The sequence below is a fragment of the Eriocheir sinensis genome, chromosome 34, assembly GCF_024679095.1.
Source record: "Eriocheir sinensis breed Jianghai 21 chromosome 34, ASM2467909v1, whole genome shotgun sequence".
Classification (NCBI taxonomy): domain Eukaryota; kingdom Metazoa; phylum Arthropoda; class Malacostraca; order Decapoda; family Varunidae; genus Eriocheir; species Eriocheir sinensis.
Window position 1 is genome coordinate 6,638,806 of NC_066542.1, and position 18,674 is coordinate 6,657,479.

The 18,674-nt window shown below is 45.1% G+C and overlaps 1 protein-coding gene across 5 annotated transcripts in view; it reads left to right on the forward strand.

The window, feature by feature from the left end:
- The window catches only part of LOC127006986 (syntaxin-6-like), a 48,566-nt gene that overhangs the window by 6,345 nt on the left and 23,547 nt on the right, over positions 1-18,674 (forward strand). For 2 of the 5 annotated variants that reach the window (XM_050877433.1, XM_050877432.1), the window contains exon 2: positions 5,570-5,757. In XM_050877433.1, the coding sequence (XP_050733390.1) occupies positions 5,570-5,757 (188 nt within the window). Of the gene's footprint in view, positions 1-536; positions 660-1,003; positions 1,318-5,569; positions 5,758-18,674 lie in introns of those variants that run through there. The other 3 variants (XM_050877435.1, XM_050877436.1, XM_050877434.1) reach the window with 3 other exon arrangements.

An 18,674-nucleotide genomic window follows, 5' to 3' on the forward strand; every position in this document is an offset into this window, starting at 1 on the left:
GGTGGGTGGGTGGTGTTTTGTGTGTGGGGGAGGGGGGTGGGTGTTGATGGGGGTATAGACTTGGGGTACGCCTTGTGCCTTTAAGTTTAATTATTCATATGCCACCTGGAGTCACTATCTAGCATGCCATCACGAGTATGCAGAATCCACCTCCACTTCAACCTCCATCTCCACCTCCACTCTGAACGCCACTATTGTATCCACTCCCCACCACCACCACCATCACCACCACCCCTCAGACAGTGCATGATGTTCACTGTAATATTCAATACCACCTCTGATGCTACCAACCTGTCACATTACCTCATCTCCTCCTCCTCCTCCTCCTCCTTCTCATAACAGCAACAGAAAACAGACTAGGCTTGTGGAAGGAGTGAGGGCAAGGGAAGGGGGGAGCAGTGAGGGGTATGCAGTGCCCTCCCCTCGCCGCTGGGCAACAAGGGAGGCTGGGAGGGGGGCAGGGCAGGTGGGGTTGGTGAGGGGGCGGGGGCGGGGTGGGGCATGTGTCGGGTGGGTCTGTGGGTGCGGGCGGGGGTCAGTTGGCGTCGGGCTGTAGCAGTGAGTGACCGTGCCTGGCAAGGTTGTGCCGCGCTGCCCCGGGACGGTGCCGGACGTGCAGGGACGAAGTGTGTGGCCGAGAGGGGAGTGGTTGAGAGAGAGTGAGTGGGCCAAAGGTGTTTGGTGCCAACGGAGAAGTGTGGATTGTTTTTTTCAGTGGGCGAAGGATTTTTTTTTTAAAGCGTATAGTGGAGTGATAGTTGGTTGCGTCTTTGTTGCGAGAGGAGAGCGATGTGACGAGTGACGACCCGTAAAGGAGGAGCTTCAGGGAACAGCCGTGCAGCTGCCGCCGCGTCGGGGCTCGAGGCGTGCACGGCCGGTCGGCGGCACGGGTGACGCCAAGCAGCGAGCACACATCACGTGGATTTGAAAAATACACAAATAAATGAAATACATCAATAATATATATAATTTTGTAAGTGTAATATGACAATTTATTTTAAAGTTTAGCAACCAGAAAGTGAAACCAAGTGTTATAAGCTGAAAGAACTTTGACTCTGAAGTGAAAATGAGACACCGTGGGTATGAAGTGAGCCTCGCCGGTGGACGGCAGCAGTGAGTGGCCGCACGCAGGGCAGCAGCCAGCGGTGGGATGGCCGGCGTGGCCGTCAGGAGGACGCCCTCGCGCTACGGCCCAGGCGGCTCGGCTGCGCGCAACGCCGCCCTCGCCAGGAACAAGAGTGTCCGCAAGAGTTTCAAGGAGGTGAACGCCTTCCGCTACTCCAGCTTCGTCGACCTCCTCTACTTCTCCTCCAGGAAGTACGTGTCGCGGGAGTCTCTTGCTCCCGCCGTCTTTACGAGTCTCGTCACGCCTGGCCCGCCCTTGTCCCGTCCATGCCGAACAGCGCTTCTCGTGGCCTCGTTTTGCCCCCTCAGCCCCACTCTGATTCTCTGCCCGCCCGCCACACTCTGCCCAAGCAAGCTTCTTGTAGCCCAACCTGTCTTTTCCAGCCCATCACGTCTTCTAACCCATGATTACCTGTGCCGCTAGCTTCACCTCATCCATCCTAACTCACCGCTCTTCCTATTTTCTTCAGCCAAGCCGATTGTTTTCCACCCCGTAATACCGTGTTACCCAACCTAATTTAGCCAACTTTCAGCTCCACTAGCCTGCCACTCAACCCACTGGTGCGTCCTGGCCCCGTGTATGTACAGTAAGAGTAGTCGTGCATGTGCCGGGCGTCGCGCGGGTGCCAGTGCCGGCACACCAAGGCACCGCGCGGCGTGGGCGTGCATGGACTTCTCGCGTCTTACCGGTGCGGGCTGCTGAAGGAGCCTCTTGTTTGATAGTGAGCCTTCAACATAGCCCTCTGTGGGACGAAAAGTGTCTAATAATGACCGCGGGGGTGAGTGTTTCCATGGGCTTCAGCAAAGGGATGCCATGAAATGTTTTATTTATTTATTTATTATTTTACGTGCGGCCTATAGCGCCGGTAGGCTTTCTTAATGGGGCTTGCTGGTCGGCCCCAACCCGTTAGTGGCGCAGGCACGTGTCTATAGCAATCCGTTAGTCAGAGGCATGCCAGTCCTCGCCGACAGACCGACTTGTTCAGCGTTAGCCCATTGAGTCGGTCTGTCGGCACCCTCTTCATGGGCCGTCACCCGACAAAGGCCCAGGGTTCCTCCGCGGAGGGACGAAATCTGTAAACATCAATAACAACAGTCCGTTAGTGCCGCTGGCGGATTTTGTTTTACGCGGCGGCCATGATAATGTAACTATTTTGGCCCATGCAGCCCTCCGCTGATTTTCTTAACTGAAATCGCTTTTAGTTTAGGGTTGCTTGAAGATTGGGCAACATGCGGGTGTTTTGCTACTTCGCGAGGGTTAAAAATTGCCTGTTGCTTGTGGCGGGACCTGAACCTGGGCCCGTGGAATCACCACGTCCGCTCGCTCACCCCTCGGCCGCTGCCCCGCATAGAGAACGACTGAGGCACCGCGAGCTGTGTGCCAATGTTCCTGCGAGGGTGATGCTGCCGTCTCTCCGGCCTTTACTCCCTGCCACCGAGACGCCCCCGCAGATGGGTGACCGCAACACAAGGATCTTCAATCAGTCGCTCCCTCCGTCTCGACACAACCACCCTTACGGACAACCCCCTTCCTCCCCCCGCCCGTCGCTGCCTCACCCCCCATCACCTCCCTGTTTGATAAGCCCCAGCCGTCCTGCACAGACCCTCCCATGCATAAATCCATCCCGCTCCAGGCTACCGCTTAAGCCCATCACCGATTTGTTAGGGTGTAGGTTGGGTTCTTGCGCCGGCCCAGCCCTAGAGGTTTATTGGCACTGCGTCTTGTGTATCAGCACCCGTGACATCACCTCCTCGCAGACCAGCTTGTGTGCGCCGATGAGCTGAGGAAGGGAGAGAAGGAGAAGGGGTGCAGGAGAAGTTAGGACAGAAGCGCCACTACCAGGGAGGATTTTGGGGCACACGGAACACAGCAAACCACACATGCACCACACATACCACACTACCCCACATATACCACATCACACATACCACATCACAACCACACCAGACATACCTCACCTCACACACACCTAACGATCTCTGTCAGTGTAGGAAGGTTGACGTAGTTGGCCAGGTACTTTAATGCACTGAACCGATGATAGATGGACAGCGAAAAAACAATGAAAAAAATAACGCTCGCAACCCGGGAATTGTCGAAACCTGAACCTCGGCAGATGACCAGGTGGAGAGGTGGAATTTGAACCTTTGATGGAAGAGGATGGAAAGCACTAATATCAGACAGAGAGGCTCACTAATGATGATGATGATGATGATGATGAGCAGATAATAAGTTGAGCCAAGTAAAAAGAAATCATATTCCCCATATTCTTCCCTTCCACACACACACACACACACACACACACACACACACACACACATTTTTCACCTTTCACCATCCACTCTCTGTTAACTTCAAATTGAAGTATAAAGGAGAGGGGACATTAAAGAGACATGACGTGCGATGGTGACTCTCTCTCTCTCTCTCTCTCTCTCGTGTGTGTGTGTGTGTGTGTGTGTGTGTGTGTGTGTGTGTTGTTCTTATCTTCCTCTGTTATTATCATCTAGGAACCATGAAACTCCTTAAAATTATGTATAATTATTTTTTTTAATATTCCTCTCTTATTTTTTCTTGTTTTCTTTCTTTTTCTCCTTTCTTTTTCTTTTTTCCTTCATTCTTTCCTTCCTTTTCTCCTCCTTTCTTTTTTCTTTCTCTCTTTCGTGAATTTCTCCTCATACGCTTCTTGAGATTCATGTTAACTTGTTCCATACACGTTTAAATCCAGGCACTTCCATCCCTCAATGTGTGTGTGTGTGTGTGTGTGTGTGTGTAGCCTCCTAACCCACGTGTACTCTTGCGAAACGAGACTTACTTGAGAGAACCACTGGGCCTTGAGGGTCTGTCTGTCTGTCTGTCTGTGGCGGCGGGCGCTGTACCTGCTGACAGAATACTTGACCAACCTTGGCTCAGCGGGGTGGGTGCGTGGGGCGGGGCTAGGACAGGCCAGGGTAGTTTTTGAGTTATGGGATGAAGGTGGAGGAGGAGGAAGAGGAGGAGGAGGAGGAGGGGGAGGAGACAGTACTTGATGGGGTTGCTTTTTTTTTTTTCTTTCTTTCATTCTCTTTTCTTTCTCTTTCTTTCCTTTCTCTTTCTTTCTTTCATTCATACAATCTTTTTTCTTCTTTCTTTCTTACTTTTCTTTCTTTCTCTCTCAGTTTTTCTTTCAATCTTTCTTTCCCTTTTTCATTCTCCTTTCTTCTTGCCCTCCTTCCTTCCTTCCTTCTTTCCTTCCTTCCTTCCTTCCTTCTTAATCAAGGTTATAGTAAAAAGAGGAAGTGATTAAATAGTTCTCCCTCTCCCACCCTCTCATCTCCTCCTCCTCCTCCCTCTTCTACCCTCTCGCCTTCCTCTTTTCCATCTTCTCTTTAGCAATGATTATTTACTCCATCGCCCCTTCATCTAAAGATTTTCGTGTGGAACGTTGAAGTGGAAGTGTGTTAATGGCTTTCTTGAGTGAATGTTAAGTGGAGAGAGGTCTTGATATGCTTGCTTGCTCTCTCTCTCTCTCTCTCTCTCTCTCTCTCTCTCTCTCTCTCTCTCTCTCTCTCTCTCTCTCTCTCTCTCGCACACACACACACACACACATTTCATTGTCTGGTACTTTAATTTGTTTACATTCCTGTGTGTGTGTGTGTGTGTGTGTGTGTGTGTGTGTGTGTGTGTGGTGGGGGGGGGGTCATTCACCATAGTCTAATCACGTGCTGGACCTGCGATCGTCAGCCAGTACCTACCCCTCTTGATTTTGAGCGAATACAGACAAACGAACGCACGGGTCTTTGGGTACACACACACACACACACACACACACACACACACACACACACACACGAACACACGGTCTGGTTGAGGCTTGCAGGAGTCGCTTATTCGTCAAAGAAAGTGTAGTGTCAGGGTATTGTGTGATCTGGGTGGTGGTGGTGATGACTGTGGTGATTGTGTTATTGTTTGATCTTGGTGGTGGTGGTGGTGGTGAAAGTGATTGGGGTGATCTTCCATTGTTGTTTTATTGGTGATGATGATGATGATGATTGTTGTTGTTGTTGTTGATTTTTATTATTATGATGATTATTAGTGTTGCTTTTGTTACTACTACTACTACTTCTACTACTACTACTACTACTACTACTACTACTACTACTACTACTACTACTACTACTACTACTACTACTACTTTTCTTCCTCTTCTCCTCCTCTTCCTCCTCCTTCTCCTTTTGCTACCACCACCACCAACAACACCAACACCACCAACAACACCACCACCACCACCACCACCACCACCACCACCACCACCACCACCAACAACAACAACAACACCTACCACTCCTCACCACCACAAACTACCACTCCAATACCCACTACCACACCCACTAACACCACCACTACTATCACTTTACCATAACCGTGTACGCAAGTGTATGTGTATCCCTGACGTTTGTGTCCCTGCAGTGAGGTGTGCAAGGCGCTGAACAAGACCCGCGGCCTGTACCAGCGGTGGGGGGAACTACAGCAACAGGAGGAAGGCGGCGTGGTGGTGGTGGCGGCCAGCAAAGAGGAACTAGACTGGACCAACACAGAGCTACGCAACGCCCTACGCTCCATCGAGTGGGACTTAGAGGACCTTGAGGAGACCATTGATATCCTTTTGAGCGGTGACGGTAGAGTGAAGGATTGTTTACTCCATATTTTGATCCTACGTTCCTACTCCTTGTTTACTTTCTCCATATTTTGATCCTCCTTGTTTACTTACTCCATATTTTGATCCTATATTCCTACTCCTTGTTAAGACCTCAAGGAGACCATAGATATCCTTTTTGAGCGGTGACGGTAGAGTGAAGGATTGTTTACTCCATATTTTGATCCTATATTCCTACTCCTTGTTAAGACCTCAAGGAGACCATAGATATCCTTTTTGAGCGGTGACGGTAGAGTGAAGGATTGTTTACTCCATATTTTGATCCTATGTTCCTACTCCTTGTTTACTTACTCCATATTTTGATCCTATATTCCTACTCCTTGTTAAGACCTCGAGGAGACCATAGATATCCTTTTTGAGCGGTGACGGTAGAGTGGAGGATTGTTTACTTACTCCATATTTTGATCCTACGTTCCTACTCCTTGTCATTATTCTCCATTCTCTTCCTCCTCCATTCTTTAAGACCTCGAGGACACCATAGATTTGATATCCTTTTGTTTACTCCATATTTTGATCCTACGTTCCTACTCCTTGTTATTATTTTTCCATCTCTTCATCCTCCATTCCTTAAGACCTCAAGGAGACCATAGATATCCTTTTGGGCGGTAACGGTTGAGTGAAGGATATCTGTTAGTTCGACATCCTGCTCCTATATCTCTACTTCAATCCTCCTTCTCTTCTTTCCTTATCTTTTTCTTTCCTTTCCTTCTCCTGTGATTTCAAGAAAGCAATATATATTCTTTTGTGGCGCTGACAGTCGAGTGATGATTCCTCCATATCCTATTCCTACATTGCTACTCCTTATTACTCCTCCTCCCTACTTTTTTCCTCCATCTCTTTCTCCACTTTAGGACCCCAAGAAGATTATATATGTCTTTTTTATTACGGTGACGGTAGAGTGATGATTCCCACTAGTTCCATATCCTGCTCCTATAAATCTACTTCAATCCTTTTCCTCCTCCTCTTCCTCCTCCTCTTTCTTAACCCACTTGAGTTTTAAAGAAAATGATCTCCTTTTTTGGTGTTGACGGTATAATAAGGTTCTCATTCGTCCTTATCCCTTCACAGCCTACTCCTAAATCCCTACTCCTCTTCATTCCCCTATCTCCTCCTCTTCCTCCTCCTAGTCATCGTCTTCCTCCTCCTCCTCCTGTCGGATCGCAAGAAGTCCATAGTTTTTATTTTGTGGTGATGATGGTGTTGTAAATAACCCATCCCCATTTATTTCTTTACATTTTGCTCATTAATTCCTCCTCCTCCTCCTTTTCCTCCTCCTCCTCTGATCACAAGAAGGCCATAGGTGTTCTTTTGTGATAGTGGCGGAAGAGTGAGTGGATCATTACTCCATATCCTACTTATAAATCTTTCCTCCTCTTCCTCCTCCTCCTCCTCCACTCTCTAGTACCTCAAGAAGATTATATATATCCTATTTTAGTGGTGACGTCATAGTGAGTGGATCATTGCCCCATATCCTTCCTTCCTTTATTACTCATTTTTCCTCCTCCTCCTCTATGTGTGACTTGAATAGCATCGTTCTGTAGCACCTCAATGGATTACGGCGAGAGAGAGAGAGAGAGAGAGAGAGGGAGAGAGAGTACTACCACTTACCTGCCCTCTCTCTCTCTCTCTCTCTCTCTCTCTCTCTCTCTCCTAAGTGCCTCTCCCCTCTATCTCCCCTCATTCTCCCCTCCCCTTATCTCTCTCTCTCTCTCTCTCTCTCTCTCTCTCTCTCTCTCTCTGGTAAAGGTATTGCAAAACATTCCATCCACTTAACTTACTTGGAATTACGTGAACAATCTTTTTATATATATATATTTTTTCGTTAATCTTTTTTTTTTGTCGTTGAAGTCTCGCAAGGACGGTTAACAAAGCTGAACACGAACTCTTATTTAACGAAGAACTCCCCGTGTGTGTGTGTGTGTGTGTGTGTGTGTGTGTGTGTGTTCAGTGCTTCCATTCACAGTACTTCCTGTTAATTCTTTGTGTGTGTGTGTGTGTGTGTGTGTGTGTGTGTGTGTGTGTCTCTCTCTCTCTCTCTCTCTCTCTCTCTCTCTCTCTCTCTCTCATAAGAAAACACTATAGCACGCTTCCCTTGACTGACACGCTCCTCCCGTTCATAAACAACAACCAATGAGCCATATAGCCAACCCCACGTTCGATTCCCGCCGCTAGTCACACCCATCATCGTACCATCATTATTCTTTTGTTATTATTCCCATTCCTTCATTAACTTTCTTATTTATTTATTTATTTGTTTATTTCTGTCTGGAGTTCTTCGTCTTAATCATAACATATTTTACCATACTCGCTTCTTGCAGACTCTTTACGTTATGGTCTATTTATATATGGTCTATCTATCGTGTGTCTATGGTCTGTGTTCTTATATTATAGGGTCTGTGTTTGGGGGGAGGTTGTGGTGTGAGGTTGTCAGACCGGATTCCCTTCCTAACCTCACGCGCTGGCACTGGGATTCGAACTGGCTCACCCTAGTTTGACGGTCTAATCCACTCAACCATTGTGCCACTTGTTATTCGTTAATGTATAGTGGTTTTGTTATTTTTATTCAGATGTTGGTTTTGGTAGGTGATGTAGATGAGAGAGAGAGAGAGAGAGAGAGAGAGAGAGAGAGAGAGAGAGAGAGAGAGAGAGAGAGAGAGAGAGAGAGAGACCAATACACCTCAGTAACTAATTTTGGTGTTCTTAATTTTCTTCTTCTTCTTCTTCCTAAAGTATGGGAGTAATGGGAAGCAGCTACGATGATGAGAGAGAGAGAGAGAGAGAGAGAGAGAGAGAGAGAGAGAATGTTCCTCTTGAGTGCTTCCATGCTATCCAGAAAGTGCACACTGAGTCATCGTCGTACGTGTGTGTGTGTGTGTGTGTGTGTGGGTCGGTCAGTTTCCCTCCGTGAGTTGTAGTGGTGGCAGGTCTGGACGAAGCGCCTCCAGTCCTTTAGTTTGCAGTGTTTTAATTTGTTTTATTTATTTTTTATTGTGTTTTATTTTATTATGTTTTGTTATTTCTTCCCTTTCCCCTCCCTTCCCCTTTCCTGTCCTCTTTTCCCTCCCTTGCTTTTCGTATTCATTCTTTCTTTCCTTAGTGTTTATTTATTTTGATTTATTTCCTTCCTTCCTATTCCTTCCCACTTCTCCCTTCCCTCCCCTCCCTTGCTATTCCTCTTCTCTTCATTTCCTTTCCTTCTTTTACAATTTATTTTTTTCCTTTTATCTACCTTATATATTGCCTCCCCTTCCCTTCGTCACCATTTCCTTCCCTCCCTCTCCTCTCCTTTTTCCCTCCGTTTTCCTTCCCTTCTAGTACTAACCCGTCCCCCCTCCTATCCTCTCCCTCTGGTAATCCCTGCTTGCCTATCTTATAAACCCTTGTCGTCTGAGGTAATCGCGTCTTATCTCACTCAACCTCGGCGTGACTTCAGCGCTTCCGACAGTGTATGTAAGATTAGACATTACTTGCTTGGTTACTGATGGAAAGGAAAGGAAACTGAAGACGTTGAAGGTGAAATGGATATGATTTTTTTGAGTTTTTTTTCTTGAATGTGGATAGTTTGAATCAGTGTCATTACCTTCTGAAGACATTACTTACGTGGTTACTGATGGAAATGAGAGGAATCTAAAGATGTTGAAGGTGAAAGGAAAGGGTTGTTGATTTCGTTTTTTCCTTCCTTCCTTCTTAAGATACTACTTGCTTGGTTACCGATGGAAAGAATGGAAAGTGAATGAAGTGTCGATGGTGGAATGGATATGATTTTTTGAGTCTTTCTTTTCTTGAATGTGAATGTTTTGAATCAGTGTGGAAAAGTATATGAGGGGATAGTGAGGTGTTGGTGTCGTGAGGTTGTGGAGCGAGTATTTGACTGATGTGTTGAATGTTAAAGTTTCGCTCGAGTTATTTAATTATAAAAAAAAGTTATATACGTCTTCCTTCGTGGGCTGTTTTTTCTTACTAGGCTTATTTTTGTCTAGGGGTCTTCCTTTGTTTTTTTGTTTCCCTAGTGGCCTTTTTTTCTTCTTAGTAGGCTTGTTTTTTTTGTTTTTTCCTAGTGGACATTTTTTTTTTCTAGTAGCGGCCTTTTATTTTCTAACGGGATTCTATGTTTTTCTCCTCTTGGTTTACTGCCCTTGAGCGGTTTCCAGTACTGTAAAAAGAAGGAAAAAAAAAGTTGGTCGCTGCGTGCGTGCGTGTTTTCCTTGGCAGTCACAATCTCACAAAACTTTCCTTCAATACTTGGCTGGCAGATCCGTAAAATGTTGGAGTTTTTTTCTGGAAGCTTTACTCCCCACATGGAATTTCCTCCCTTAAACTTCTTCAATGTGTGTTTCCCTTCTGTCACAATCGCAAGAACTCTCCTTAATACTTTGGTGACGGAATCGTGAAATATTGGATGTTTTCTGTGGAAGTAGGCTATCAATCTACACATATTTCCTCCCTGAAACGTCAATAGCTTCAATGTGTGTTTTCCCATCTCTCATAATCTCAAATAACATTCCTTAATACTTTGGTGACGGAATCGTGAAATATTGGATGTTTTCTGTGGAAGTAGGCTATTACTCTACACACATTTCTTCCCTCAAACGTCAATAGCTTCAATGTGTGTTTTCCCATCTGTCATAATCTCAAATACTTTCCTTAATTAAATACTTTGGTGGCAGAATCGTGAAATATTGGATGTTTTCTGTGGAAGTAGGCTATTACTCTACACATATTTCTTCCTTCAAACGTCAATAGCTTGTCTGTCATAATCTCAAATACTTAATACAACTAAAACTTTTTGTATCGTGAAATATTGGATGTTATTGATGTTGAAGTAGTATATTTACTCACACACACATTTCTTCCAAACAAAACGTCAATGTGTGTGTTTTCCCATCTGTCATAATTTCAAATACTTTCCTTAATTCAATACTTTGGTGGCAGAATCGTTAAATATTGGATGTTTTCTGTGGAAGTAGGCTATCACTCTCCACATATTTCTTCCCTCAAACGTCAATAGCTTCAATGTATGTTAGAGTATAGAAGAATATTGAAAAGAGAGGTCAATTTCAGGAGGTGGGGGTTATATTACAAATTCTGAGGTGACTTTTTGCTCGGGCTAGATTTTGAGGTGATAGGTAACGAGTGATAGGGCTTTGTTACTAATTTTGAGGTGATTAGTAACTATTTGCTCTCCTAGGTTAGTACTAATTTTGAGGTGATATGTAACTATTTGCTCTGCTAGGTTAGTACTAATTTTGAGGTGATATGTAACTATTTGCTCTGCTAGGTTAGTACTAATTTTGAGGTGATATGTAACTATTTGCTCTGCTAGGTTAGTACTAATTTTGAGGTGATATGTAACTATTTGCTAGGCTAGGTTACGAATTTTAAGGTGTCAGGAAACTAATGGTTGGACTATATGTTATTAAATGTAAGATACCAGGTAACTATTTGCTGTAGGATGCATATCATTTTGTTGTGGCTTACTATAGTGTTGTAGATGGCGGAGGCACTGCTCGACACACGTATTGCAAAACTAAACAACACTAACAAATATGAGGAAATCTGCACGGCGGAATGTAGTTACCAGCGCCTATTCTGTATAAAAACGCTTGATAGTGTGAACGTGACGCAAAATTCGGACTAGCGTGAAATTTGACGTGGAGTTATGTTGACAGGTGAAAGTGAGGGTCATTATATATATCATTGTTAGTATTAGTAAGATGATGATGATGATGATGATGTTTGCGAAAATGAATTAAAAAGTCCTTGTTCGAAATCACCGTTCAACTGAATCTGCACACAGCCCCAAGGTGGTACCACGGTGGTGGTGGTGGTGGTAGTGTTAGTGGTGGTGGTGGTGGTGGTAGTGGTGGTGGTGGTGGTGGACGCTTCGAGTGCCATCACGGAACAAGGCCGAGGGGGGAGGGGTGGAAGAGAGAGAGAGAGAGAGAGAGAGAGAGAGAGAGAGAGAGAGAGAGAGAGAGAGAGAAAAAAATAAGAGAAGAGGGAGAGAAAGAAAAAAAAAGATAGATAAGAGAGAGAGAGAGAGAGAGAGAGAGAGAGAATAAAGAAAAGAAAAAAATAAGAGAAGAGGGAGAGAAAGAAAAAAAAGATAGATAAGAGAGAGAGAGAGAGAGAGAGAGAGAGAGAGAGAGAGAGAGAGCAAACCGCTGAGTGTCATCTCCAAGGTCTAGCTCGAGAGGCGTGACAAGGTAGTGAGAGGAGGAGGAGGAGGAGGAGGAGGAAGAGGAAGAGGAAGAGGAGGAGGAGGAGGAAGAGGAGGAGGTAATACTAACACACACGGAGGGGACGGGAGGTATATATCCGGCTTAGGTAAAAAAAAAAAAAAAAAAAAAAAATGTAGGGAGGAAGGAGAAGGATTTATAGCACGTGATAATAAAAAGAAGAAGAAGAAGAAGAAAAAGAAAAAAAAGGAAATGGTTCTCTGTGTAGTTTTTAGGTAGAGGGAGAAAGGAAGGGAAGAAGGAAGAGAAGGATGCTGGTGTAGTTTTTAGTTAGAGAAAAGCAGGAAGCGAGAAAAAAAGAAAAGAAAGAGTAAGTGGTTGTTAGTGTAGTTTTTAGGTTGAGGAAGGAAGGGAAGGAGGAAGAGGAGGAAAAAAAAGTCATTTGATGTTGTGAAGGGAGTGTTTAGAGGGAAGAAGGGAAAGAAAAGTAGAAAGGAAGGAAGGAAGGAAAGAAGGAAGAGAAGGAAAAGAAATAGAGAGGTGTGAAGGGAGTGTTTAGAGGGAAGAAGAAGGGAAAGAAAAGTAGAAAGGAAGGAAGGAAGGAAAGGAGGAAGAGAAGGAAAAGAAATAGAGAGAAGGTGCGGAGAGAGTGTTTTGAGGGAAGAAGAAGAAGGGAAAGAAAAGTAGAAAGGAAGGAAGGAATGGAGGAAAAGAAATAAAGAGAAGGTGCGGAGGGAGTGTTTTGAGGGAAGAAGAGGAAGGGAAAGAAAAGTAGAAAGGAAGGAAGGGAAAATTAGTAAATGTGTGAAGGGAGAGAGTTTGAGAGAAGGGAGGAAAGAGAAGAACAAGGAAGGTAAGGAGGAAAAGAAAAGAGGAAGGAAAAGAAGGAAAAAAACAAGCAAGGGAAGGAGGAAAAGAAAAGAGAAGTGGAAAAGCCGGAATAAAAACTAAGAGATGTGAAGTGTGAGATTTTACAGACGAAGGAAAAGATAGAGTAAGGAAAATAAAAGAAAAAAAACAAAGAAAAGGCGTGAAGAATGAGTTTTAGGAGGGGAAAAGAGGAAGGAAAAGAAGGAAAACAAACAAAATGGTGTGAAGTGTGAGGTTTAAGGAGACGAAGGAAAAGAGGAAGAAAAAGAAAAGAAAACAAAATCAAGTACAGATGTTTAGTGTGTCTAGGAAGGAAGGGAGGAAAAGAAAGAAGTAGAAAAGAAGGGAAAACTATAATAAAACGTGTTAAGTATGAGGTTTTGGAAGACGGAGGAAAAGAGGAAAAAAAAGAAAAGGCCTTGAAAAAATGTGAAGTGTGTCTAGGAAGGAAGTGAGGAAGAGAGAGAGAAGTAGATAAGAAGAGAAAAAAAAAACTTAAGTGGAGAGAAAAATGAGTTTGCAGAAGGAAGAATGGCTGAGGAAGGAAAAAGAACACACACACACACACACACACACACACACACACACACACACACACACACACACACACACACACACACACACACACACACACACACACACACACACACACACACACACACACACACACAAACACACACAAAAAAACAAGTAAAAAAGTTTGAAGTGAGTTTTTGAAGAAGAAAGGAAAGCTAAGTGGTGTCAAGTGTGAGATATTGGAGACTGAGAAAGAGAAAGAATAAAGAAAAGAAATCCAAGAGAAAATATGAGGTGTCTTTGTAGGAAGGAGAGAAGAGTGAAGTAGTTAAGAAAGCAGGAGTGAGGAGGAGGAGGAGGAGAAAAGCAAGAGACAGACAGACAGACACAGAGACAGACAGACAGACCCGCACTGCAAGCTATCACCCATCTCTCGTCTTTCTGCTTCAATTGTTAAGGTGCTCACTCGCTTCTCTCCTCTCTCCTCCCTCTTATCTCCCTCCCCAATCTCTCCCCTCCTTCCCCTCCCTCTCTTTCCTTTCCCCACTCTTTCTTTCCCTCTCTTTCTTTCCTTACCCCTTCCTCTCTTCTCCTCTTCCCTCCCTCTCCCTTCCTCTCCCTTCCCTTTGTCTTCCTTCCCCCTCCTGGTGTTTGGGAGGGGGAAGGAGTCAAGGGAGAGTGAGTGAGTGAGGAATGGAGTGAGTAAGAGGGAGTGAGGGAGGAAGTTGAGTAAAGGAGAGTATTGCGAGTGAATAAGGGAGGCAGTGTGTGAGTGTGTGTGAGGGAGGGAGTCAGAGTGTGTGTGTGTGTGTGTGTGGTTAGGGGACGGAGTGTGCAGGAATGAAGCGATGGCGTCATTCACACTCGATTACTCTTGAGTTTTACCTCTTCTACTATGACTACTACTACTACTACTACTACTACTACTACTACTACTACTACTACTACTACTACTACACTATCACCAGCGGGAGTGTGTGTTGCTCCTTGGGCCTGGTGTGTTTTCTTGCATGGTTTTGTTTTAGGTAAGGCAAAAGAAGAGGGTAAAAATAACTAATAAAGGGAAGAGGAAGAAGGGAAGAAGTCTGGGATGAAATGGAAGGAGTACAAGCGATACATAGATATATATATAGAACCATAGAACCGCTTTAGGCCTCCTAGTCGTTAGTCTCCTCAAACTATATTACCTTAAGAACGATTCTACTGATACTTGATACTTTTTAAGACACTGCACTACCTATTATAAAGATCAAGAGGTCGTTCTATGAGGAGATTCAAAATATAACCTCCCTAATGCCCCGGGAAGACTTGGATCCATTTCATCAGACGCTTTCGGTAGGACCCATCTCATCAAACGCTTTCGGTGGGACCCATCTCATCAAACGCTTTCGGTAGGACCCATCTCATCAAACGCTTTCGGTAGGACCCATCTCATCAAACGCTTTCGGTAGGACCCATCTCATCAAACGCTTTCGGTAGGACCCATCTCATCAAACGCTTTCGGTAGGACCCATCTCATCAAACGCTTTCCGTTCTCCCAACTAACGTTTCCCAAGGCCACAAAGAAGATGAGTCTGGTTCCCATGAGTGTTTTTCACGTTCAAACTATCAGTAGACTCATAAAACTACCCATGGAAATACTAACACAACCTCCACGAAAGCCTTATCAGATGTGGGTGGGTGTGATCCCTGAATCGTTTGAGAAGAGAGGCGGCCGTGTTTCCTTGACGCAGTGGGTCGGAACTCGGTCATGCGGTGCGTCCGGGGGAGGGACAACGACGCCCTGTCAGCTGGTTGAGGCGCTTAGTCCTGTCCTTTGTGTCTTGGCTAGAAGCAGATAGATAACCAAAGCAACCGCATGACGACCCAGGAAAAGCAGATGGCAACCAAAGTAACACCGTGGAAACCTAGGAATTGTGTCTTGGGTAATAGCAGATGGACAACCAAACAGCGTGACAGTGGAGGAATAGGAGATAGATAACCAAAATAACAGCGTGACAACCCAGGATTTACGTCTTGGCCAGTAGCAGATAGGCAACCAGAGTAACCGCATGACAACCCGGGAATTGTGTCTTGACTAATATCAGATGGACAACCAAAGAAACAGCGTGGCAACCAATGAATTGTAGAAGGCATAGCAGACATAACCAAGTAGAGCGATGATATTAGATTACATAGGAACACATGATTTATCGGAGTTGAAAAGTATTTGGAAAGTAGTTTGTCATTCATCGGATTAATAGAGGCTTGTGATGATGATGATGATGATGATGATGATGGTGGTGGTGGTGATGTGCGTCCGCCTCGTAAGGTTGACTGCTGTGGCGACATCTGAAAAAGCGGCAGAGATTTCCTTCCTTCGAATATATAGATCATCATTCTCTCCCTATTAATGCTTTCTCTAGGTTAACCTTTCTTCCTACGACCCTAATGTTCAGCCTTTCCCTCACGACCTATTTTAAAGTCTCGATAGTTGTAAGAGTCGTGCCTATCGCCGACTGGTACTAAGTTACATAAGGGAGGTTAGGTTAGGCTAGGCTAGGTTAGGCTAGGCTAGGCTAGGCTAGGTTAGGTTAGGTTAGGCTAGGCTAGGTTAGGTTAGGTTTGGTTAGGTTGTTAGGTTAGGTTAGGCTAGGCTAGGTTAGGTTAGGCTAGGTCAGGTTAGGTTAGGTTAGGTTAGCAAGCTCGCGGCCCAGTGTAGGTAACGGACCCTCTGCCTGAAGGTGACGCAGCAGCTCGCACATGTAAAAGAAAGCTTGGTGGCGTGACAGCGGTGACGGCGCCTTTCGTAGCATCCCGGCGCCTCACGTCCCGGGCAGTGGTGCAGGGCCTCGCCGCGGGGGTCGGAGTGATGGCCGGTTGCAGACACAAACAAAGCCTGCAGAGATACGCGTGCTTGTCAGTCTGGCGGTGACAAGAGCCATTTGTTTGTGTTCTCTCTCTCTCTCTCTCTCTCTCTCTCTCTCTCTCTCTCTCTCTCTGATTTCTCATATTTTCTTTTGCTTTTTCTTTCTTTATCGTTCTCTCTCTCTCTCTCTCTCTCTCTCTCTCTCTCTCTCTCTCTCTCTCTCTCTCTCTCTCTCTCTCTCTCTCTCTCTCTCTTGTTTTCTTTTTCTTGCTTTTTTATCGTTCCTTCTTTCTTGCTTTCTTTCTTTCTCTCTGACACACACGCTTTCTTTCTTTCTTTCTCTCTTTCTCTAACACACACACACACACACACACACACACACACACACACACACATTAATCATTACTGCACTGCTCTCTGTGTGTGTGTGTGTGTGTGTGTTGCAACCGGGGCCATTGTTTGTGTTTGGAATGAATGAGTGAGTACGTGAGTGAGTGGCGTGAGTGGGCTGAGTCACGATTGAGGATGAACCAGCAGGAATTTTGGCAGGAAGCGAAGGCGGAAGAAGGCAAAATGACTAGACTCTTCTTTTTCTGCATATTCTTCAACATTTCACACACACACACACACACACACACACACACACACACACACACACACACACACACACACACACACACATTTAACAAGACTTTCATAGGAGTTTGGGGCATTAGCTGGGGTACTTTTATGACCCTTCTGGTAATGCGATCCTTCTTCTGTACCGTGAACCTAAACAAACACTCATTAGAACCCGATTAATCTCCTTTTTGGTCTTTGGAAATTGTTGATAGGCGGAGGCGTTTGAGAATATCTAGAGATGGAGAGAAGTTAAGGAGAAAACAAGGATGAGAGGAGAAGGAAAGGTATTGTGTAGAAGGAGAGAAGGAAAGGAGGGTGAGAAGGAGGGAGGATAATATGCAGAATGAGAGAAGGATACCAGAGAAGGAGGAGGAGGAGGAGGAGGATAAGTTTGTGGCACGGTAAGGGCGCTGACCCTCGAACCTCTCCCACCCTCCGCGGCCCACCTGTCGGATCTCTTGACGCAGGTGCTGGCGTGACTAGGGGCGCTCTTATACGCTTCCCTCCCTCCCCCCCTCCTACTTTCCTCTCCACTTGGGTTCTGCACTTCCCTCCCTTCCCTCCTCTTTGACCGTACACTGCTCCCCCTCCTCTCCTTTGCCTGGTTGTCTTTCCTTTCCTTTCTCTTTATTGTTTTTACACTTTCCTCCATTCCTTCCTTTACCCTGGTCATACTCTTTCCTCTATTTCACATCCTGGTATTTCTCTCCCTTCTTCTCTTTCCCTTCTTCCCTTCCTTTTGTTTTCCTATTTTCTCCTTTCACATCCTTGTATTTCTCTCCTTTCTCCTCTTTCCCTTCTTCCCTTCCTTTTGTTTTCCTATTTTCTCCTTTCACAACCTTGTACTTCTCTCTTTTTCTTCTCTCTCCCTTCTTCCCTTCCCTTTACCCTTTGTTTTCTTATTTTCTTCGTCTTATCTTCCTCTCACACTCTTGTCATCCTCTCCTTTCCTTACTCTTTTTGTCCTTTTTCTTCTCACACCCTTTTCTTCTTTCCCTCGTATCCCTTTCTCCTCCTTTCATTCCCTCTGTCGTTTCTTCCTCTATCTCTCTCACTCTCTTACCGTTCTCTGTTTCTCCACTTCCTAATTTTTCTTCTTCTCTTGGTTCCCTGTTTATACCGTATCATATCACCGTTCCCAGATTATCGTACTCAGAGCATAGTATTTACCGGTTTCTGACGCCTAACTATTGCCAAGAAGCATCAGGAATTAACTATTTTAACGATGAATATAAATGAGGCTCGTTATTAGGGACCAGCAGACAGTTTTTGGGTTGGAAGTCGGTTAATTTAAGAGGCTGAGTACGACAGTCTGGTAACGTTGCATCATATTTCCTTTCCCTTATATCTTCTTTCCTCCTCCGCATCTCTTCTACTTTTTTTTTGGCCTCCTTTCCTCCTTTCCCCCTCTCAACCTTATCTTTAATACCTCCTTTCTCTTCACCTATTCAATCCTCTTTTCCTCTTAGCCTCCTCTCCTTTCCCTCTTATCTTCTTTCCTCCTCCGCATCTCTTCTACTTTTTTTTTGGCCTCCTTTCCTCCTTTCCCTCTCTCAACCTTATCTTTTATAATTCCTTTCTCTTCACCATTTCAATCCTCTTTCTCCTCTTAGCCTCCTCTCCTTTCCCTCTTCTTTCCTCCTCCGCATCTCTACTTTTTTTTCCCTCCTTCCCTCCTTTCCCTCTCAACCTTATCTTTAATACTTCCTTTCTCTTCACCTATTCAATCCTCTTTTCCTCTTAGCCTCCTCTCCTTTCCCTCTTATCTTCTATCCTCGTCTGTGCCTTTTCTACTTATTTTCCCCTCCTTCCCTCCTCTCCCTC